Raw genomic sequence first — 23,873 nt, 5'->3', positions numbered from 1 at the left:
CGGGTGGATCACGAGGTCAGGAGATTGAGACCATCCTAGCTAACATGGTGAAACCCCGTCTCTACTTAAAAAATACAAAAAACTAGCCGGGCGAGGTGGCAGGCGCCTGTAGTCCCAGCTACTCCGGAGGCTGAGGCAGGAGAATGGCATAAACCCGGGAGGCGGAGCTTGCAGTGAGCTGAGATCTGGCCACTGCACTCCAGCCTGGGCGACAGAGCCAGACACCGTCTCAAAAAAAAAAAAAAAAAAAAAAATTTAAAAAATATTAAAAAGAGAAAAGAGTTAATAAATAATACTGGCTAAGACTTATTGAAAGCTCTCTGTGTGTCAAGCAGTGTTATGAGGACTTGCATGTGCAGTGACTCATTTAGTATTCCTGACAGAGCTACAAAGCAGGTACTATTGTTAGTCTCCTTTTTAGATGGGGAAACTGAGGCATGAGAGGTGAAGTAACTTGCTCTCAGCTAGAAAGCAGTAGAACTTGTGTGCTTGAATCCAGGCAGTTTGCCCTTAGGAGCCTGCCCTTAACCAAAGCTCTTACTGCCTTTAGTCACAGTTGATCCCCTGTATGTCCTGATAATCTCTTCTGATTAGCCCAGGTCTTTGATGATGATCATAATTGAGTTAGAAAATACTGCGGAGACAGGTTTGGGGCACTCATTCATTCATCTAGCAAATGTTTGCTGAGTGACAACCATGAGACAGTGTTGAGTGCTGGGATTACAAAGGCAAGAGGTGTAAAGTTAATGGGTCCAATGAAGTCTAGTGAGGAAGAGATAAGTAAGAGACCATCACAGGATACTGTGATAGAAGAGGCAAGCACAGAATGCTTTGAAAAACATGGAGGTGGCACAGTCCAGATTAGGGGTATCTAGAAAGGCCATGTGGTGGGAATTGCCCCTTCCGAGCATGAAAGAATGCATAGACGTTAGCTAAGGGAAGAGTAGATCTCAAGGCTCCAACATCTGCTGACTGAGAATGAGCTAGAGGCAGAGGGGTCATGAAGAGAACAGGAGTAATCTGAACCGTACCATGAGTTATGGTAAACTAAACAGGAAGCAGTCTAGGCATTGAATAAAAGAGTTAGCCAGGCATGGTGGCTCATGCCTGTAATCCCAGCACTTTGGGAGGCCAAGGCAGATGGATCACCTGAGGTCGGGAGTTCGAGACCAGTTTGGCTAACATGGCGAAACCCCCATCTCTACTAAAAATACAAAAATTAGCCAGGCATGGTGGCGCTTGCCTTTAATCCTAGCTACCCAGGAGGCTGAGACAGGAGAATCACTTGAACCCAGGAGGCAGAAGTTGCAATGAGCTGAGATTGAGCCAGTGCACTCCAGCCTGGGCGACAGAGCAAGACTCCATCTCAAAAAAAAAAAAAAAACTAAACAAACAAACCAAACAACAACAACGAAAACAGTTGCAGAGCAGTATTGAATACCTGCTACTAATCGAGGCGCTCACTCCAGAGCTAGTTTACACCCCAGATTACTGTCCTTATCTTTGTAATCTTAGCAACCAACAGCCATCCCTTACATAATTGTTCCTACTCCCTACTTCTTCCAAAATAAAGAGCTCTCATTCTATGTAGCCAAATCCTATTGGTGAATCCTTCATTTCCGTCTCATTGTAGTGCAATTAACTGACCTGAATTTTTTGTCATTGTCTTCTGTGCTTTTCATTTGCTGACTTATTATGTACTTCCCATGCACCATATTCTTTTTTCTTTTTTTTTAACATGTGGTGAGAACACTTAAGATCTACACTCTTAGCAAATTAAAAGTATATACAATGTAGTATATATCCATATTTTTAAGACGAAGTCTTGCTCTGTTGCCCAGGCTGGAGTGCAGTGGCGCAATCTCGGCTCACTGCAACCTCCACCTCCTGGGTCCAAGCGATTCTCCTGCCTCAGCCTCTCGAGTAGCTGGAATTACAGGCGCGTGCTACCACACCTGGCTAATTTTTTTATATTTTTAGTAGAGACAGGGTTTTACCATGTTGGCCAGGCTGGTCTCGAACTCCTGACCTCAGGTGATCCGCCCACCTCAGCCTCCCAAAGTGCTGGGATTACAGGCATAAGCCACTTCACCTAGCCCTACAATGCAGTATTGTTAACTATAATTGCTATGCTGTCATTAGATCTCTGTGCACTATATTCTATTGTGTATTCTCATATTGTTTAGTTCTTCATGTCTTTATCTCTTACCTCCTCCCCCAATGAAAATGTAATCACATTATGTTCTTTTACCCCAGGCACAGTGTTACACATAATAGTTTAGAGAAAGGGTCTGAGACTGAGAGATTGTTGTGGTTCATTTTCATGCAGCAGAGACCTGGAAGAACTGTTCCTGTCAAAACCATACCTTTAAACGTGACTTGCTGAAATTTTTAGGTGACAGCCTCCACGCACTAAGTCTTTGTTGGGTACTTTGGTGACATTACAACTCTAGTTGCTTTCACTGAGAGTCTGGTATCTACAAACTAAGTTTCCTCAAGGGCCAATCCGGGTGATCCATTTCCATTCTATTTCTATCATAATGGACAGTTTGTTTTAAGAACTCTTAATAAAGCATCCATCAACTTTTCAAAATGTTGTGGAACCACCAGAGACAGTTTAAGAACTGCAGCTCTTGGGCAGCGGGTCCAGGAAAGAAATGGGGGATGTAGATCAGAGGATACAAAGTAGCAGATATGCAGGATGAGCAAGTCTACTGGAGTTATGTACAACATGAGGACTATAGGGAATAAAATTGTACTGTATGTGGGATCCATGCTTAGTGAGTAGACTTTAGCTGCTGTTGCCACAAACACAGATAGTGGATAACCATGTGAGATGTTGGATATGTTAATTTGTTCCACTATAGTAACCTTTTTACTCTCTGTATGTATCCCATAATGTGTTATATACCTTAAATAGACATAATAAAACTTATTTTAAAAATTGTAACTGGACTGGGTGCAGTGGCTCACACCTGTAATCCCAGCACTTTGTGAGGCCGAGGCAGGGGAATCACTTGAGGTCAGGAGTTCAAGACCAGCCTGGCCAACATGATGAAACCCTATCTACTAAAAATACAAAAAAATTAGCTGACTCTGGTGGCAGGTGCCTGTAATCCCAGCTACTCAGGAGGCTGAGGCAGGAGAATCACTTGAACCTGGAAGATGGAGGTTGCAGTGAGCTGAGATTGCACCACTGCACTCCAACCTGGGCAACAAAGTAAGACTTCGTCTAAAAAAAAAAAAAAAAAAAAAAAAGATTGCAACTGTATGTAATTATTTCAACAATATAGGTAATGTTAAATAAATCAATATGTATGTTTTTAAGGCTTGAAGAGAAATGATTTGCTTAAATCTCATTACATATTACCTTGTTTATGAGATGAAGATATAATTAAGATTTCCTCTACCCATTTTAAAACTTGTTTTACCAAGATGTATATAGTAGTTATTTATAGGAGAGTATTTTTTTAAATTGGCTTTAGGCTGGGTGTAGTGTCTCGCACTTGTAATCCCAGCAATTTGGGAGGCTAAGATGGAAGGATCACTTGCCCCCAAGAGTTCAAGACCAGCCTGGGGCTGGGCGCTGTGACTGATACCTGTAATCCCACCGCTTTGGGAGGCTGAGGTGGGTGGATGACCTGAGGTCAGGAGTTTGAGACCAGCCTGGCCAACATAGTGAAACCCCGTATCTACTAAAAATACAAAAATTAGCAGGGTGTGTGGCTCATGCTTGTAATCTCAGCACTTTGGGAGACCGAAGCAGGCAGATCACCTAAGGTCGGGAGTTTGCGACCAGCCTGACCAACATGGAGAAACCCTGTCTCTACTAAAAATAAAAAATAAACCGGGCATGGTGGCACCTGCCTGTAATCCCAGCTACCCAGGAGGCTGAGGCAGGAGAATCACTTGAACCCAGGAGGCAGAGGTTGCGGTGAGCCAAGATTGTGCCACTGCACTCCAGCCTGGGCAACAAGAGGGAAACTCCGTCTCAAAAAAAAAAAAAAAAAAAAAAAAATTAGCTGGGTGTGGTGGTGCACACCTGTAGTCCCAGCTACTCAGGAGGTTGAGGCAGGAGAATTGCTCGAACCTGGGAGGCAGAGGTTGCAGTGAGCCCAGATTGCGCCACTGCACTCCAGCCTGGGTGACAGAGTGAGACACTATCTCAAAAACAAAAAACAAAACACAAACAAACAAGACCAGCCTGGGCAACATAGCAAGACCGTGTCTCTACAGTTTTTTAAAAATTAATTAATTTTAAAAAATTGGATTCAGGTAGGGAATGTGTTCTCTTGCCTGTAATTTGTATATGGTTTAAAAGTTTTATAGTTTAGGAGATTTGTCTTAGAAACATAATCTGGAAAGTGGTGATTATAGCTTGCTTCTGTTTTTCTGCACCCCAGGGTTCCTTGGATATCACCCAGAGTATTGAAGACGACCCACTTCTGGATGCCCAGCTTCTCCCACATCACTCATTACAAGCTCACTTTAGACCTCGATTCCATCCTCTTCCTACGGTCATCATAGTGAATCTTCTGTGGTTTATTCATGTAAGTTGGCTGGAAGAAGGGGACCTATCCAGAGGTGATGTTTGTAAAAATTATACAAGTGTTTCAGAGGGCAGTTGTGCTATATCTATCAACATTTAAAACGTAGGGCACGTGTTTTTAGGATATCCTGAGGGCTGTATCATGGGCAAAAAAAAAAAAAATACATACACTTTTACTTACATCTTCAAATAATTCATTGTGGATATTATTTGCATACATGTAAAGATACTGTTGATAATAGCCATGTTGTCTATCATATCAAGAGACTACAAACTACTTGGCATCCAGAGGACACAGTGTGTCCCATTCATATAAGGAAATGCTATGCAACTGTTAAGAATGGGGTAGACAGGTATACAGTGTATTAACATAGAATAGCCTTCATGATTACATTGTCGAGTGACAAAAAATCAAGTTTTCAACCTTTTGTACAGAATGTTCCTATTTGTAGTTTTTAAAAGGGGAGTTGAGAGGGCTGGTGTGCACTTGTTTTCCTGTATATAATAGATATTTCTAGAAGCATTCATGGACCTATTGCCTCTGAAATGAGGACTGAGGGTCTTGGTGGAAGAGACGCTAATATAATTTACTGTTTACTTTTGAATACTGCTTGATTTTTTAACCATGTGCATGTATTACTTTTTTAGTTACAACAAAGATGCAGAAAAGTCTACATATGTTGACACAGGAATTTATCAATTTACTTTTACCTGGGGAATAATGTTTCAGCAGACAAATCAAGTTGCAGTGGAATAATATGTGCAATTTTTATATGATGACAAAATTACAAATATCTGGAGTTTATAAAAGCACATATGCGAAAAGTCTTATCACAGGCCTCACTGGTGGTGACTCCGCTGCCGGTCTGTTTAATCAGTTCCTCCATTTCAATTATTGCAGTCAGAAGCACTGGGGGTTATGGTTGTTCTCTGCTGCAGTGTGAAAAATTAAGAGGGCTCATTCTCACCACTCCTTGAGTATTTATGAGGACTGTGAATGGAGTTGATTGACTTGCTCAGCCTTTGCTCAGCCTCCTACTGATAGGTTTGCCTGTCTGCGGGGACCATTTCCCCCAGTACATTTCCTAGCTTCCCCTGCAGCTGGGATTCCTGTCCAGCGAAGCGCACTGTGGGAGTCTTGAGTTCAGAACTGAATCACTGGGGAGAGAGGTGGTATCCCCTTTCCTTGAGGGAACTAGTAGCTGTGGTGTGGCTCCACCATGGCTTCCTGATCCCCAGATCCCAGCTGAAGTGCTTTCTTCTTGGTACCACCATGTGCAGGGGTGACCTTGTGGTTTCCAGATGGTGACCTCTTTTTCTTCTTTCCTTTTACTTTTTGTGTAACATACTCTGTACCAGCCTGGGTACCATAGCAAGAACCTGTCTCTATAAAATTTTTTTTTAAATTGGCCAGGTGTGGTGCCATGGGCCTGTAGTTCCAGCTACTCCAGAGACTGAGGTAGGAGGATTTCTTGAGCCCAGGAGGTTGAGGCTGCAGTGAGCAGAGATGATACCACTGTACTCCAGCCTGGGCAACAGGGCACGACTGTATCTCACACAGAGAACAAAAATACATTTAAACAAAACAAAATGAAAATACATTTAAAAACTCATTTATAAAAATGGATAGGGGAAGCTGTAGGTATAAGAATGTATGCTGGGATGGTAGTTATTGCTTCCTAATTACAAATATTGAATATTAATCTTTCTACTCTCCTTTCCCTCAGCTTGTGTTTGTTATTTTAGCATTTTTAACAGGTGTGCTTTGTTCTTATCCTAATCCAAATGAGGACAAGTGCCCAGGAAATTACACAAACCCACTGAAAGTTCAGACGGTTATAATCCTTGGGAAAGTTATTTTGTGGATTCTCCATTTACTCCTTGAATGCTACATCCAGTATCACCACAGCAAAATCAGAAACCGAGGCTATAACTTGATCTATCGATCGACAAGGCATCTCAAGAGACTTGCGTTAATGATACAATCCTCTGGTACGTCCCAGTTTTCTCTCAGCTACTTGGATGCTTGAGGGACAAAAATGACAGCAGAAAGAATATGTGAAGTTTGATTTTAGAATCAAATATATTCTCTCATTTTTGTAAGGGTAATGTGTGTTCTAACCACTAAAATTTGGATCACCTTAATGTCTTAAAGCTTTTCTTGGCCGGGCGCGGTGGCTCACGCTTGTAATCCCAGCACTTTAGGATGCTGAGGCAGGCAGATCATGAGGTCAGGAGATCGAGACCAGCCTGGCCAACATGGTGAAACCTGGTCTCTACCAAAAATGCAAAAATTAACTGGGCATGGTGGCACGTGCCTGTAATCCCAGCTACTCAGGAGGCTGAGGCAGGAGAATCACTTGAACCAGGGAGTCAGAGGTTGCAGTGAGCTGAGATTGTGCCACTGTACTCCAGCCTGGCAACACAGTGCGACTCCATCTCAAAAAAAAAAAAAAGCTTTTCTTATGAAATATACAGCGTTAATTTTCATTTGAATCTGTTATTTGTTATGAACATGGTATCCTCATAGCATGTGTGAAATGTGGAATTATACCCTCTTATGTTATCAGGTGGTTTACTCATCTCATAAAGGTAGAAATGCTGTTGCTATTTGATATTTCTGAGGTTAGGGAGAGGGAATTTTTTAATTTAATTTTATTTTTTCTGAGATAGGGCCTTGCTCTGTCACCCAGGCTGAAAGGCAGCACCTTCATGGCTCACTATAGCCTGGAATTCCTGGGCTTAAGCAATCCTTCTACCTCAGCTTCCTGAGTAGCTGAGACTACAGGTGCGTGCCACCACACCCAGCTAATGTTTTTTTGTGTTTTTTGTTTTGTTTGTTTGTTTGTTTGTTTTTTTGAGATGGAGTCTTGCTCTGTTACCCAGGCTGGAGTGCAGTGGCCGGATCTCAGCTCACTGCAAGCTCCGCCTCCCAGGTTTACACCATTCTCCTGCCTCAGCCTCCCGAGTAGCTGGGACTACAGGTGCCCGCCACCTCGCCCAGCTAGTTTTTTGTATTTTTTAGTAGAGACAGGGTTTCACCGTGTTAGCCAGGACGGTCTCAATCTCCTAACCTCATGATCCGCCTGTCTCGGCCTCCCAAAGTGCTGGGATTACAGACTTGAGCCACCGCGCCCGGCCCAAGTTAAGTTTAAAAAAAAAAAAAATTGGCTGGGCATGGTGGCTCATGCCTATAATCCCAGCACTTTGGGAGGCCAAGGTGGGTGGATTCCCTGAGGTCAGGAGTTCGAGACCAGCCTGGCCAACATGGTGAAACCCTGTCTCTACTAAAAATACAAAAATTAGCTGAATGTGGTGGCGGGCGCCTATAATCCCAACTACTTGGGAGGCTGAGGCAGGGGAATTGGTTGAATCCCAGAGGCGGAGGTTGCAGTGAGCTGAGATTGTACCATTGCACTCCAGCCTGGGTAACAAGAGCAAAACTCCGTCTAAAAGAAATTAAGCCAGGGCACGGTGGCTCATGCTGGTAATGCCAGCACTTCAGCACTTTGGGAGACTGAGGCAGGAGGATTACTTGAGGTCAGGAGTTTGAGACCAGCATGGTCAACATGGTGAAACCCTGTCTCTACTAAAAATAGAAAAATTAGCTGGGTGTGGTGGGAGGCACCTGTAATCCCAGCTACTTGGGAGGCTGAGAATCGCTTGAACCCAGGAAGTGGAGGCTTGCCTTAAGCTGAGATCATGCCACTCCAACCTGGGTGACAGAGTGAGACTCCATCTCTAAATAAACAAATAAATAAATAAATCTCCATCTCAAAATAAATAAATAAAATAAAATAAAAATAAATAAATTAGTCATGTGTAGTGGCCTGTGCCTGTAGTCCTAGCTACTTGGGAGGCTGAGGTGGGAGGATCCACTTGAGCCTAGGAGTTTGAGGCTGCAGTGAGCTATGAGTATGCACCACACTCCAGTCTAGGTGAAAGAGTGATACCCTCCTCTATAAAAAAAGGAAAAAAATTGAATCAAATTAAAGATTTTTCTCCAAAAAAAAAAAAAGACTCTACAGAATTTAGCTTTTATTTTTCTTCTGTTCTGTTAGTGCATTTTCTTAAAGGGCAAACTGCAAGTTCATCTACTCAGTGAAATTCTCAGTGGAAGCTGCAGGGCTATGCTATAACAGGGCTAAGCAGTTTATAGAGATGGGTGATCCTGACCGCTCTTGAATGCCGCTTGTGAGAACCAGCTTGAGAATGTTCAGCTGTGGATGTGCAGCACTCTCTTTTGGCCAGAAGATGTCAGGGTAACACAAAGACTAAAAACAAAAAGAAAAAAGCTTATTTTTAAACTACAAAAGATCTTATATGATCTGTGACCAAAATAATATTCAGTTTCTCAAGTGATGGTCTGGAAATAGTATTTTTGAAGCTCACAAAGAGATTGTTTGATCTTTACCTTTCCAAAATCTGCGTTTCAAATTCTTGTTAAACGTGTGAGCTGTGATCATAATCTGTTTCTGAACACTTGGACCTTTAGAATCACAGGTGATGTCACTTTTATGTGGCTCATGTGAAACCCAGAAAATCAAAAGGAATGGAGCAGGTACTTATTTCTATTTTTTAAAATATTTTTTCTTATTTGCAAAGAAAAAAAAAAGATAAATCTATGGAGATGTAGGACTTAAAGATAACAGTACTGATAATATTAACTTCAGTCTGATATATTTTGTTGTTTTCCAGAGAAGAAAAAAAATTATTTACTTTTGGGTAGAGATGGGAGAAAGGGCTTTGCTTTCCTACCAAGTGAAAATATTTACCTGATTTATCTGTTCTCCTTCCTTAGATCCATATATATATATATATATATATTTTTTTTTTTTTTTTTTTTTTGAGATGGGGAGTCTTGCTCTGTTGTCCAGGCTGGAGTGCAGTGGTGTGAACTCAGCTCACTGCAACCTCTGCCTCCCAGGTTCAACTGATTCTCCTGCTTCAGCCTCCCCAGGCTGGACTACAGTCATGCACCACCATGCACAGCAAATTTTTGTATTTTTAGTAGAGACGAGGCTTCACCGTGTTGGCCAGGCGGGTCTCGAACTCCTGACCTCAGGTGATCCACTCACCTCAGCCTCCCATAGTGCTGGCATTACAGACATGAGCTACTGTGCCCGTCCTAATATTTGAGTTCAAAATGTATTTGGGCCAGGCGTGGTGGCTCACACCTGTAATACCAGCACTTTGGGAGGTCAAGGCAGGCGGATCACCTGATGTCAGGAGTCCGAGACAGGCCTGGCTAACATGGTGAAACTCCGTCTGTACTAAAAATACAAAAAAAAAAAAAAATTAGCTGGGCATGACTAGGGGTGGTGGTGGGTGCCTATAATCCCAGCTACTCAGGAGGCTGAGGCAGGAGAATTGCTTGAACCTGGGAGGTGGAGGTTGCAGTGAGTGAAGATGGCGCCATTGCATTCCAGCCTGAGCGACAGAGTGAGACTCCATCTTAAAATAAAATAAAATAAAAAATCAATTATATTATTAGTTACAGAGCCAAGTTACATATTTGGGGCTTTTTTCACATTGAAATGAAAACTCGGGGCCGGGCGTGGTGGCTCAAGCCTGTAATCCCAGCACTTTGGGAGGCCGAGACGGGTGGATCACGAGGTCAGGAGATCGAGACCATCCTGGTCTACACGGTGAAACCCCGTCTCTACTAAAAAATACAAAAAAAAACAAAAAAAAAAGAAAAAAAGAAAACTTGGTCCTTCCCTGAAAATAGTAATTTTCTTCAACCCATCATATGGGTCCAGTCGAACAGTCTCTCTGGGGCCTCAAAGTGTGAAGCCAGAGGCTGAGGACATGCCAAAGTGCAGTTCAAGGGAACTGCTCTTGAAGGTAAATTCTGGAAGGAATTCTTGGCAGGAATTGTAGGACCCGAGGGCATAGTGATTGTGTCCTTCCTGCTCACCTTGAGTTCTCAGAGGCCCACATTCTTTGGGAGGGCCCGAGACTGTCTTAGTTGACTTGTAGAAATGCCTGCTGGAGTCCTCACTGATATCTGGGCCTGGTGCCCTGGGGTGAGCCAGAGCAGCTAGGTCTCTCCTGTAGCATAGCATCTGACTTCAAGTCCCCTGTGAATTTTGTTTGGAGGAGGGGCTGCATAGCATGTGCCTGGAATTGAAAATCAGAATTCTTGTTTTAATAATAATGATATATGGCATTTACTACATGTCTACTTAGGCATTGTTAGTTCATTGCTTCCTACCAGAACCCTGTGTGATAAGCATTATTTCTCCCGTTTTACAGTGGAGGAGTCCAGGTCTGGGTGAGATCATGGGTTTCGTTTCTAGGAGGCAGCAGATCCTACACTGGAGCCCAGGCGTGGTAGTTCTCAGTTTCTGGTCATTACAGGACCGCCCAGCCCACAGGAACTTATTTCTTCCAAATATTCTTTTTTTTTTTTTTTTTTGGGATGGAGTCTCGCTCTGTCGCCCAGGCTGGAGTGCAGTGGCACGATCTCGGCTCACTGCAAGCTCCACTTCCCAGGTTCATGCCATCCTCCTGCCTCAGCCTCCGAGTAGCCTCCGAGTAGGTGGGGGACTACAGGCACCCACCACCACACCCGGCTAATTTTTTGTATTTTTGGTAGAGACAGTGTTTCACCGTGTTAGCCAGGATGGTCTTGATCTCCTGACCTTCTGATCCACCCGCCTTGGCCTCCCAAAGTGCTGGGATTACAGGCGTGAACCACCGTGTCCAGCCTCAAATATTCTTAATGAATAGCAAGCATTAACCTTAGAATCTTTTTTTTTTTTTTTTTTTTTGAGACTGAGTTTCGCTCTTGTTGCCCAGGCTGGAGTGCAGTGGTGCCATCTTGGCTCACTGCAGCCTCCACTTCCTGGGTTCAAGCAGTTCTTCTGCCTCAGCTTCCCGAGTGGCTGGGATTACAAGTATGCACTACCACTCCCAGCTAATTTTGTATTTTTAGTAGAGATGGGGTTTCACCATGTTGGTCAGGCTGGTCTTGAACTCCCAACCTCAAGTGATCCACCTGCCTTGACCTCCCAAAGTGCTGGGATTACAGGCGTGAGCCACCGCACCTGCCTAGGATCTTTGTTTTTTTGTCTTTTTGCTTTTTTTTTTTGAGAAAGAGTCTCGCTCTGTCGCCCAGGCTGGAGTGCAATGGCAGGATCTCAGCTCACCGCAACCTGCTGCCTCCCCGGTTCAAGCGATTCTTCTGCCTCAGCCTCCCAAGTAGCTGGGATTACAGGCATGCGCCACCACACCCAGCTAATTTTGTATTTTTAGTAGAGATGGGGTTTCTCCATGTTGGTCAGGCTGGTCTCGAACTTTTGACCTCAGGAGCCACCGCCAGCCTAGAATCTTTTTAAAATGGTGAGTGACGTAAAACAAAAAACACTTAGACTGTATCTATGGTTATAAAACCATTTAAAAAACACTAAACTAGGCCGGGCTCGGTAGCTCACTCCTGTAATCCCAGCACTTTGGGAGGCCAAGGCAGGCGGGTCACTTGAGGCCAGGGGTTCCAGACCAGCCTGGCCAACATGGTGAAAACCTGTCTCTGTTAAAAATACAAAAATTAGGCCAGGTGCCATGGCTCATGCCTGTAATCCCAGCACTTTGGGAGGCCGAGGTGGGCGGATCACCTGAGGTCAGGAGTTCGAGACCAGTCTGGCCAACATGGTGAAACTCCATCTCTACTAAAAATACAAAAAATTAGCCAGGTATGGTGGCTGGTATCTGTAATCTCAGCTACTCAGGAGGCTGAAACAGAAGAATCTCTTGAACCTGGGAGGCGGAGGTTACAGTAAGCTGAGATCGCGCCATTGCACTCCCGCCTGGGCAACAAGAGCAAAACTCCAACTCAAAAAAAAACAAAACAAATAACAAAAATTAGCTGGGCATGGTGGCGTGGCAGGCGCCTGTAATTCCAGCTACTAGGGAGGCCAAGGATCGCTTGAACTGGGGAGGCAGAGGTTACAGTGAGCTGAGATCTCACCAGCCTGGGCAACAGAGTAAGACTCTGTCTCAAAAAAAAAAAGACGCCAGCTATTAGACTATTACTGTAGAACTGGAGAGTGTATTTGGTTAGCACAAAACTGGTAAGGAGGTTGATGTCGTAACCCAGAGGTGAAGTTACTTTTGTCTGAACTAAGATATTATATGGGGTGGTCTTCTTCAAGGAGGGTACTTGTGTAATGTCCACAGCACATACCATTATAAGGAATGTTTTATTTCAGTATTGCTGTCCCACCAGACTGTGAACTTGCTGGTATATAGGATTTGCCCAGTACTTTTAAAATCCTTTGAAAACTCTTTTCATTTCTCTGCAGAGGTTTTTTTTTTCCTAGCGTGTATTTCGTTCCTAAATGTTGTAAAACTGTTTTGGCCGAGCGGGGTGGCTAACACCTGTAATCCCAGCACTTTGGGAGTCCAAAGCAGGCGAATCACGAGGTCAAGAGTTCGAGACCAGCCTGACCAACACGGTGAAACCCCGTCTCTACGAAAAACAAAAATTAGCCGGGCGTGGTGGCACATGCCTGTAATCCCAGCTACTTGGGAGGCTGAGGCAGGAGAAGCACATGAACCTGGGAGGCAGAGGTTGCAGTGAGCCGAGATTATGCCACTGCACTCCAGCCTTGGTAACAGAGCAAGACTCCATCTCAAAAAAAAAAAAAAAAAAGAAAGAAAAAAACCACCTGTATTTATCTTGGTAACTTTGTGTCGTTACTTTTTTTTTTTTTTAATTCAGTGATATTTTGTCAAAACTTTTTTTGTTTTGTTTTTTGTTTTGTTTGTTTGTTTTAAAGACAAGGTCTCGCTCTGTTGCCCAGGCTGTAGTTGTGTTGTCATAGCTCACTGTAGTCTCAAACTCCTAGGCTTGTGTAGTTAGTTTGAATCGGGGGTTCTTTCAGCAAGGCTCTTTGGCTCACAATCATTTCATTTGTGTCAAGCAATAGAAGATAAATTAAGCATTTTCCTTCTCAGGATCAGACTCACATAAATATGTTAAAAAGTTTTAGAAAATTGTGAGATAAGATGCTACAGAGTCTGCCCCTAAACTTCTCTTTGACATTTGTCAGAATAAAAGTGCAAAATGAGGTTAAAATGGTCCTGGTCCTCTTAAGGAAGTAATAGATATGCTGAGTGGGTGGTGGAAACAAGTAATACTTATTGAATATTTACAGGCCAGGCACTGTTCTAAGAATTTTTCACATATTAACTCACTCCCCAGAATAGCACTGTGGGCCAGGCACTTTGGGAGGCCGAGGCTCGCAGATCACTTGCGGTCAGGAGTTCAAGACCAGCCTGGCTAACATGGTGAAACCCGGTTTCTACTAAAAATACAAAAATTAGCTGGACATGATGGTGCACGCCTGTAATCCCAGCTGCTCAGGAGGCTGAGGCAGGAGAATCGCTTGAACCCGGGAGGTGGAGGTTACAGTGAGCTGAGATTGTGCCTTTGCACTCCAGCCTGGGCAGCAGAGCAAGACTCCAACTCAAAAAAAAAAAAAAAAAAAAAAGACCAGCATTCTGAGGAAGGTACTGTTATCTCCATTTTTTAGATGGGGACTGGAAGAGCAGAAATACTAGGTAACTTGTCCTGGATTTTCATGCAGGTAGTCTGGATCATGGGCACACTCTTAATCATCCTTTAGTTCTGCTGTTGCTGTACGAGGTGACCAGAATGGACTCCTACGATTCCCACCATGTGGGTCCTGAAGAACTGTTCTAATGCAAACATTTTTTTTTCTTTTTTGTGTCTTAAATGCAAACTTCTAAAAATGGCATCACTTTTTATTTGCATTGGGTACCCAAAGGAAGTAATTGTTAATAATTCTATAAAGCAAAAAATCATTCCTAAGTTTCTAAGAAAGTTCAAGTTTTTATATATTTGTATTATGGGCCATTATTAACTCTTAGATGTGTAGATTTTTTTTCCATTTTCCCCCAAATTTATCAGTATTTTGTTTTTATCCTTTAACTTCCTTTGCTGCTAAGAATAAATAGTTTTGCGTGCAGGTATGCCCTTGTGGGTGTCAGTGCTGAGCTCTAACATGTCTGAAAAAACTGCTTTTCTACGTTCCTACACAGAATACTTCTTACTAAACTAGATGTGTAGAGTTTCCCCTACAACGGTTTAATTCAGTTCTCCAGCAGACACCAACTGGGTGTTCTTCAACTTAATCCAATTATAGCACCATCTATCCGCAGATAGTCTTAGATCCCACAAATTAAAGGGCTCAATCCCACAAGACTCTCCCCATTTCAGATGTCCGTTGAAAGACCATGCTTCCCATACTTCTGACGTACCAGTTATAAACTCGGGTTTCTATGACCTCTTTTTTTTTTTTTTGAGACAGAATCTCTCTGTCTCCCAGGCTGGAGTGCAGTGGTGCGATCTCAGCTCACTGCAACCTCCACCTTCCGGGATCAAGTGATTCTCCTGTGTCAGCCTCCCAAGTAGCTGGGATTACAGATGTGCACCACCACACCAGCTAATTTTTGTATCTTTAGTGGAGACAGGGTTTCGCCATGTTGGCCATACTGCTCTCGAACTCCTGACCTCAAGTGATCCACCTGCCTTGGCCTGCCAAAGTGTTGGGATTACGGGTGTGAGCCACCACACCTGGCCCCTCTCTTCTTGAGTTCTGTAATTTGCTAGAATGGTTCACAAAACTCAGGGAAACACTTATGTTTTCTGGTTTGTTATAAAGGAGATAGATGAACAGTCAGATGAAGAGGTACATTGCGTGAGGTCTAGCAGGGTCCCAAGTACAGGAGCTTCTGTCCACATGGAGTTGGGGTGCACCACCCTCCCGGCAACACAGAAGTTCATCAGAACTCATTGTTCAATAGATTTTTTTTTTTTTTGAAATGGAGTCTTGCTCTGTCACCAGGCTGGAGTGCAGTGGTGTGATCTCGGCTCACTGCAACCTCCACCTCCCGGGTTCAAGCGATTCTCCTGCCTCAAACTCTCAAGTAGCTGGGAGTACAGGCATGTCCCACCACCATGCCTTTTTTGTTTTTTTTTTTGTTTTTTTGGTTTTTTTGAGATGGAATTTCGCTCTTGTTGCCCAGGCTGTAGTGCAGTGCCACGATCTCGGCTCACCGCAACCTCTGCCTCCCGGGTTCAAGCAGTTCTCCTGCCTCAAACTCTCAAGTAGCTGGGACTACAGGCATGTCCCACCACCATACCTTTTTTGTTTTTGTTTTTGTTTTTGTTTTGTTTTGTTTTGTTTTTGAGATGGAGTTTTGCTCTTGTTGCCCAGGCTGGAGTGCAGTGCCACGATCTCAGCTCACTGCAACTTCCACCCCCCGGGTTCAAGTGATTCTCCTGCCTCAGCCTCCCAAGTAGCTAGGATTACAGGCATGTGCCACCACGCCCAGCTAATTTTGTATTTTTAGTAGAGACAGGGTTTCTCCATGTTGGTCAGGCTGGTCTCAAACTCCCAACCTCAGGTGATCCGCCCACCTTGGCCTCCCAAAGTGTTAGGATTACAGACCTGAGCCACTGCGCCCGGCCTAAAAGACACTTCTATCAGGAAATTCCAAGGGTTTTAGGAACTCTATACAAAAACCAAATATACCTGTTGGGATTCAGAACACCGTACTCCAAAGTGCAGGGCTTTGGCATGCTGAGTACTCCAAACTAAAGGAGATTGGAAGGGGCTCAGAAGCAAAGTCTCTCTGCCTTCCTGCCCTCCTGTTTCTTGTCCTTCTTTCTCTCCTGGCCAGTCATAGAAACCAGAACTCTTCTTCCCAAAGGCAGGCCGTAGAAACTAGATTCCTCTCTCCCAAAGCAGGCCATAAAATCTAGAAAGGTCACTTTCTCCCTTTACCCTTTTCCCTTAAAGACCCTTATTTCACAGGGGTCCTGCCCTATATGGCAGGAGGGTTGGGGGTGAGAAGTCTACACAGAGAGGCCAAGAAGAATCTGAATAGACAGGCCTTAGTGGGTTACCCCCTTCAGTCTATTCTCATTAGGTCATACTTTGTCCAATCACATTTCTACATGGCTGTCCATTCTTCATCAAACCGAAGCATAAGAATAGTTTTCTCTGGGTCTTTCATTTCTTTTCTTTTTTTTTTTTTTTTTAGTTTTTTTTGTTTGTTTGTTTGCGATAGGGTCTTGCTCTGTTGCGCAGGCTGGAGTGCAGTGGCACAACCTCAGCTCACTGCAGCCTCAACCTCCCAGGCTCAAGCAATCCTCCCACCTTAGCCTCCCAGGTAGCTGGAACTACAGATGTGTGCCACCATTCCTGGCTAATTTTTTATATTGTTTTGTAGATAACGGGGTCTTGCTATGTTGCCTAAGCTGATCTTGACCACCTGGGCTCAAGCAATCCTCTTGCCTTGGCTTCACAAAATGCTGAAATTACAGGTGTGAGCCACTGCACCTGGCCTGGGTCTTCATTTCTGAAGGCTCTGATCACTCAGGAAATTAACAAGTGTTTTAGGAGCTCTGTATAAGGAACCAGACAAAGGCCAACTATCTATTGGACAAAGACCATATATGTCTTTCTCATCACACGCTGTGTTTTATGTTTCTCTTCCTCAGGCAACACAGTGCTTCTCCTCATACTGTGCATGCAGCACTCCTTCCCAGAGCCCGGCAGATTGTATCTTGACCTCATTCTGGCCATCTTGGCCCTGGAACTCATCTGTTCCCTGATATGTCTCCTCATTTACACAGGTGAGAATTACAACGAGCCTGTTCTTATAGGAACCTCGAACTGCTTCCTTTCCTCCCAGTTTAAAGTATAGCCCATTATCTTAGCGACAAGGAAGTTCTCTGTGTATCTGAGTGGTGACCACATGCAGGCTTCTTTAATTTCAAACCAACAGGAAGGTACAGCCACCACCTGTGAGACCCCATTCTTTTAAGATTGTGTCATTAATAAATTTTTGTCAGCGCAAGTGAACCTTTTCCATTAAAACAAGACATGTACTTTTTGGGCTGGGAAAGGTGGTTCAAGCCTGTAATCCCAACACTTTGGGAGACTGAGGCAGGAGGATCACTTGAGCTCTGGAGTTCAAGACCAGCCTGGGCAACATGATGAAACTCCGTCTCTACAAAAAATACAAAAAATTAGCCAGGTATGGTGGTGCACAAGTTGTGGTCCCAGCCCCTCGGGAGGCTAAAGTGGGAGGATCACTAGAGCCTGGGAGGCAGAGGTTGCAATGAGCCGAGATCACATGCCCGCACTCCAGCCTGGGTGACAGAGTAAGACCCTGTCTCCTAAGACAACAACAGCAAAAACATCCGCAAACTTTCGCTTCTCTGAAGGCAGCTGAAATGTCAGCTTGACATTTAAAATTAAAAATTAAGAAATAGGCCAGGGACAGTGGCTCATGTCTGTAATCCTAGCACTTTAGGAGGCTACCACTTTAATAGAGATGGGGTTTCATCATATTAGCCAGGATGGTGTCTAACTCCTGACCTCAGGTGATCTGCCCGCCTTGGCCTCCCAAAGTGCTGGGATTACAGGCATGACCCACCGCACCTGGTCCCAAATTTTATATATTCATCTGCTTAGTGAAGTTTTCATCCACATGTCCCACAGGCACCAACAAGATCAGAATTGAACAGAACATAATTTTCTTCAAAATTTTGGCCGGGCACGGTGGCTCAAGCCTGTAATCCCAGCACTTTGGGAGGCCGAGGCGGGCGGATCATGAGGTCAGGAGATCGAGACCATCCTGGCTAACCTGGTGAAACCCCGTCTCTACTAAAAAATACAAAAAACTAGCCGGGCGAGGTGGCGGGCACCTGTAGTCCCAGCTACTCGGGAGGCTGAGGCAGGAGAATGGTGTAAACCCGGGAGGCGGAGCTTGCAGTGAGCTGAGATCCGGCCACTGCACTCCACCCTGGGTGACAGAGCGAGACTCCGTCTCAAAAAAAAAAAAAAAAAATTCCCTCCATCCTAACCCTCCTCTTCTAGCTCAGTTAATAATACCAGCCTGCATCCACTTGATAAATCAGAATCCTAGAAATGTAGGAGTCATCTACCTTCTTCTACCTCACTCCCCAAGAACTGGATAGGATTGGGGATCGTCAGTCATCAGTCTTACTCAGTCTACCTGTCTTTCAGCTCTGTCTCTTTTCTTTGGTCCCTGCCATTGCCTTGGTTAGGTAGGTACTCATCATCTCTTGCATGGCTGTATCCAGTAGACACATAACAGGTCTCTTTCCCTCTGTCCACTGATTCATATTTCTTATTCCTGCCAACGTGATCTTGTTCATACTTAACTGTGATTGTTAACAGCTTCCCTGCTCAGAGTTTTCTAACAGCTGAAGGAAAAAAAATCTGAAGTTTTCATGTGGCATAAAAAGCATTTTCTTTTTTTTTTTTTTTTTCTTTTTGAGACGGAGTTTCACTCTCGTCACGCAGGCTGGAGTGCAATGGTGCAATCTCAGCTCACTGCAACCTCCACCTCCTGGGTTTAAGAGATTCTCCTGCCTCAGCCTCCTGAGTGGCTAGGATTATAGGCGCCTACCACCATGCCCAGCTAATTTTTATATTTTTAATAAAGACGGCATCTCACCATGTTTGCCGGGCTGGTCTCAAACTCCGGAGGTCAGGTCATCTACCTGCCTCGGCCTCCCAAAGTACTGGGATTCCAGACATGAGCCACCGTGCCGGGCCTGAAAGGTTCTCCTCTAATGGCCTCTACATAGCCTGCTCTTCAGGAATGATGGTGAGATCCTTTCAGTGACTGCCGGTTGCTCTGAGGATAAAATCTAAATGCCTTAGTCCGGGCCTGGTGACTCACACCTGGAGTCCCAGCACTTTGGGAGGCCAAGGCGGGCGGATCACTTGAGCCCAGGAATTTGAGACCAGCCTGGCCAACATGGTGAAACACCATCTCTACTGAAAATACAAAAAAATTAGCTGGGTGTGGTGGTGCACACCTGTAATCCCAGTTGGGAGGCTGAGGTGGGAGAATTGCTTGAACCTAGGAGGCAGAGACAGAGGTTGCAGTGAGCCAAGGTTGGGTGACAGAGCAAGACTCTGTCTCAAAAAAAAAAACAAAAAAAAAAATGTAAATGCCTTGCATGACACACCAGCCACTCCTGATGCATTCTCTGCCCATCTTCCCAACCTCACCCCTTGTCCATACACCCTCACACCCATACATACGTGTAGGTTCTCAAGACCATAGCATTTGTTCAGACTCCTCCTGCACCTGAAGCACCCTTCTTTATTCTCCTAGTCTGTGTGATTAATTCCTGTGTTTCTCTCAAGATGGGCTCAAGCTCTATCCTCTTTCCCCTCTCTAATATCTCCTCTTGAGTTAGGCACTGCTTTCCAGGCCAAAAAGCAGCTTGACAACTCCTTGTGCAAGCCTCTTGCACAAGCTTCTGTTGAAGGTACTTTCCATACTGTCTTAGAATGTAGGCTTATTATCTCTGTTTTCCCCTGGACCAGAGGAAGTCATGATTTCTGAATTAGATGGCTGACTGGTTGCTCAACTTCTCTGGGCTTCACTGGGGGGTAATAAGTGCATCCACTTCATGCAGGTGGTTATGAGAACTGAATGAGGGCATCCATGTAAAACATTTAAACTGTGCCTTGTGTGTTCTAAGTGCACAATAAATGTCAGCTATTATTGCTATTTTCAATACTAATGTAATCCCTGTATTCACAGGGCTTAGAACAGGCCTGGCACATAGTAGACTTTGAAATATTCAAGGACATTAATAAGAACAGCAAATTAGCATAATTTGAAAAAATGAAACTAGACTTGTTTTTCAGAATTCGATCTAATAATGACTTTATTATTTTAGTGAAAATCCAGAGATTTAATAAAGCTAAACCAGAGCCTGATATACTTGAGGAAGAAAAAATATATGCTTACCCCAGCAATATTACCTCGGAGACTGGATTCAGGTAAGATGTAGGTAAGAAATAAAATAATTGAGATTTTTCCCCTAGAAAGCTAGAAACCATTCTGATGCTTGGAATTTGTGATTGTGTATTTGTACTTTTACATTTGTTTGATTTGTTTATTTCCTTTCAGCTGTATGAAATCAAGTCTAAATCAGGATATATAAATGTATTAAACAGACCATATATTTGATGCAAAAGTAAGATTAACCACTTAGCCAACCTACTTAACCTCTAAAGAGCTTTTGACGTCATTAACCTCCTTGAAGCACCTTTTTTTTTTTTTTTTTTTTGAGACAGAATCTCGCTCTGTCACCCAGGCTGGAGTGCAGTGGTGCAATCTCGGCTCACTGCAAGCTGCGCCTCCCAGGTTCACGCCATTCTCCTGCCTCAGCCTCCCAAGTAGCTGGGACTACAGGCACCCGCCACCGCGCCTGGCTAATTTTTTTGTATTTTTAGTAGAGACGGGATTTCACCATGTTAGCCAGGATGGTCTCGATCTCCTGACCTCGTGATCTGCCCGCCTTGGCCTCCCAAAGTGCTGGGAATACAGGTGTGAGCCACTGTGCCCGGCCGAAGCACCTTTTTTTATAGGTGTCTTTGTTTTTTTTCTTTTCTTTTTTTTTTTATTTTTGAGATAGAGTTTTGCTCTTGTTGCCCAGGCTGGTGTGCAATGGCATGATCTTGGCTCACTGCAACCTCCACCTCCCAGTTTCAAGCGATTATCCTGCCTCAGCCTCCCCAGTAGATGGGATTACAGGCATGCGCCACCACGCCTGGCTAATTTTGTATTTTTAGTAGAGATGGGGTTTCTCCATGTTAGTCAGGCTGGTCTTGAACTCCTGACCTCAGGTGATCCGCCAGCCTCGGCTTCTCAAAGTGCTGGGATTACAGGCATGAGCCACCTCACCTGGCCTGTTTCTTTCTTTTTAAGGGATGGAGTCTCTCTGTGTTGCCCAGGCTGGCCTCAAACTCCTGGGCTCAAGCAATCCTCGCACTTTAGCCTCCCGAACAGCCGGTCCGGTCTGCCCTCCCTTGTTTCTATACGGTCTCTCCCTAAGTGACTTCCATGGTAATTAAAATATCATTCACATCTGTTGGAGATCTTGGGGCTAAAGTAGATGTAAAAAACTATACAGGCCCATGTGGTGGCTCACGCCTGTGATCTCAAGCACTTTGGGAGGTCAAGATGGGTGGATCACTGAAGCCCTGGAGTTCAAGACCAGCCTGGGCAACATGCCAAAACCCTGTCTCTGCAAAAGTACAAAAAATTAGCCAAGTGTGGTGGCAGGCACCTGTGGTTCCAGCTACTCAAGAGGCTGAGTTGAGAGGATTGATTGAGCCCAGGAGATTGAGGCTGCAGAGAGCCACTGCACTCCAGCCTGGGTGACAGAGTGAGACCCTGACTCAAAAAACAAAACTATATAAACAAAAAACGAGGTGATTATTAATTCTAGGTAAATCAGAAGGCTGATTTACATGGCTTAACTCTAGCTAATATTTAGCCAACTGTTACATATTTAACTGTGGCTAATATCTACATAGTGATATCGTAGATTCTGAATATTGATTTAACCCAAAATTAGAATATTGCTTACTGGATTAAGAGACTACAAGAAAGAAGACATTAAATTTATATGTATATGGATTTGGGGAAAGTAAGAGAGCTAAATTCTAATTTCTTATATAGGAAGTCTGCAGATAAATAGCAAACATGGAAAAATCAAGAAATTGGCCGGGCGCGGTGGCTCAAGCCTGTAATCCCAGCACTTTGGGAGGCCGAGACGGGCGGATCACGAGGTCAGGAGATCGAGACCATCCTGGCTAACACAGTGAAACCCCGTCTCTACTAAAAAATACAAAAAACTAGCCGGGCAAGATGGCGGGCGCCTGTAGTCCCAGCTACTCGGGAGGCTGAGGCAGGAGAATGGCGTCAACCTGGGAGGCGGAGCTTGCAGTGAGCTGAGATCCGGCCACTGTACTCCAGCCTGGGCGACAGAGCGAGACTCCGTCTCAAAAAAAAAAAAAAAAAAAAAAAAAAAAGAAAAATCAAGAAATTGTATAATCTCATTATTTAGAAATACAGAGATAAATATAGAAGAAAGAGTTACAAAGAGTTGAAAGTGGCTATCCTTTGGACCTGAAACTCAGAGGTGGTAGATCATTAGGGGCGAGGGAGGGGATTGTTGTTTTTCATTGTGAACCTTTTTTTTTTTTTTTTTTTTTTGAGACGGAGTCTCGCTCTGTCGCCCAGCTGGAGCGCAGTGGCCGGATCTCAGCTCACTGCAAGCTCCGCCTCCCAGGTTCATGCCATTCTCCTGCCTCAGCCTCCCGAGTAGCTGGGACTATAGGCGCCCGCCACCTCGCCCGGCTAGTTTTTTGTATATTTTAGTAGAGACGGGGTTTCACCGTGTTAGCCAGGATGGTCTCGATCTCCTGACCTCGTGATCCACCCGTCTCGGCCTCCCAAAGTGCTGGGATTACAGGCTTGAGCCACCGCGCCCGGCCTTTTTTTTTTTTTTTTAAACTCTGTATGAGTATTAAATGGATATAAACAACAACAACAAAATAGATCCCATAAATATGCTGCTGACTCCTAAACATCTATCTCCAATTGTGTATTTCCCCTGTGGTCCAGATTTGTGTATCTGACTTTCTCATTAGCCATCAGCATCTCCAGTTGGACGTCTGCAAACTTAACGTGTCCAACACAGAGCGCTCTCCCAACTCAAATTCAACCTTCTCCCCACCCCATCTTGGGAAGTAGCATCGCTATTCAACAGGTTGCTCAGGCCAGAAAGCTGGCATCATCCTTGACTCCTGTTTCCTTCACCCCACCTCCACCCAGATAAGCCATCAGCAAGTCCTGTTGGGTCTGTCTCTAAAATAATAATCTGGCCTGGTGCAGTGGCTCACACCTGTAATCTCAGCTACTTGGGAGGCTGAAACAGAAGAATCACTTGAACCCGGGAGGCAGAGGTTGAGGTGAGCCAAGATCGCACCACTGCACTCCAGCCTGGGTGACAGAGTGAGACTCTGTCTCTAAATAAATAAATAAATCGCACCACTGCACTCCAGCCTGGGTGACAGAGTGAGACTCTGTCTCTAAATAAATAAATAAATAAATAAAATAAAATAATAATCCAACCACTGCTCTCTACCTCCACTGCCACTAACATCTCTCACCTGGATGTGCAAGAGTCTCCTTACTGGTCACCATACTCCCATCTTCCCCTGCAGTCCCTCCGATGGCCTCCTACTTTGCCCAATCCAGAGTGAACTGACTCTTGGTCCTTGTGTTTGCCTCTCAATGGCTCCCCTTCTCCTTCCAGACTCCTAAAGATTGGTGTGCCCAAAGCTCAGACTTCAGACCTCTTTTCTTCTTTATCTGCGTCATGTCTGTGGTTCTTTTTTTCTTTCTTTTTCTTTCTTTCTTTTTTTTTTTTGACAGGAGTCTC

The 23,873-nt window shown here is 44.3% G+C and overlaps 1 protein-coding gene across 6 annotated transcripts in view; it reads left to right on the top strand.

The window, feature by feature from the left end:
* Positions 1 to 23,873, top strand: part of TMEM192 (transmembrane protein 192) — a 52,868-nt gene that overhangs the window by 8,303 nt on the left and 20,692 nt on the right. For 5 of the 6 annotated variants that reach the window (XM_030918068.1, XM_030918079.1, XM_030918074.1 and 2 more), the window contains exons 2-5: positions 4,404 to 4,550; positions 6,277 to 6,541; positions 17,085 to 17,219; positions 20,316 to 20,418. In XM_030918068.1, the coding sequence (XP_030773928.1) occupies positions 4,404 to 4,550; positions 6,277 to 6,541; positions 17,085 to 17,219; positions 20,316 to 20,418 (650 nt within the window). The remainder of the gene's footprint in view (positions 1 to 4,403; positions 4,551 to 6,276; positions 6,542 to 17,084; positions 17,220 to 20,315; positions 20,419 to 23,873) is intronic. The other variant, XM_030918102.1, reaches the window with a different exon arrangement.

This window comes from Rhinopithecus roxellana, chromosome 2 (assembly GCF_007565055.1).
Source record: "Rhinopithecus roxellana isolate Shanxi Qingling chromosome 2, ASM756505v1, whole genome shotgun sequence".
In the NCBI taxonomy this organism is placed as follows: domain Eukaryota; kingdom Metazoa; phylum Chordata; class Mammalia; order Primates; family Cercopithecidae; genus Rhinopithecus; species Rhinopithecus roxellana.
Note: the sequence above shows the minus strand (reverse complement) of the source record. Positions and strands in the feature narration are given on the sequence as shown.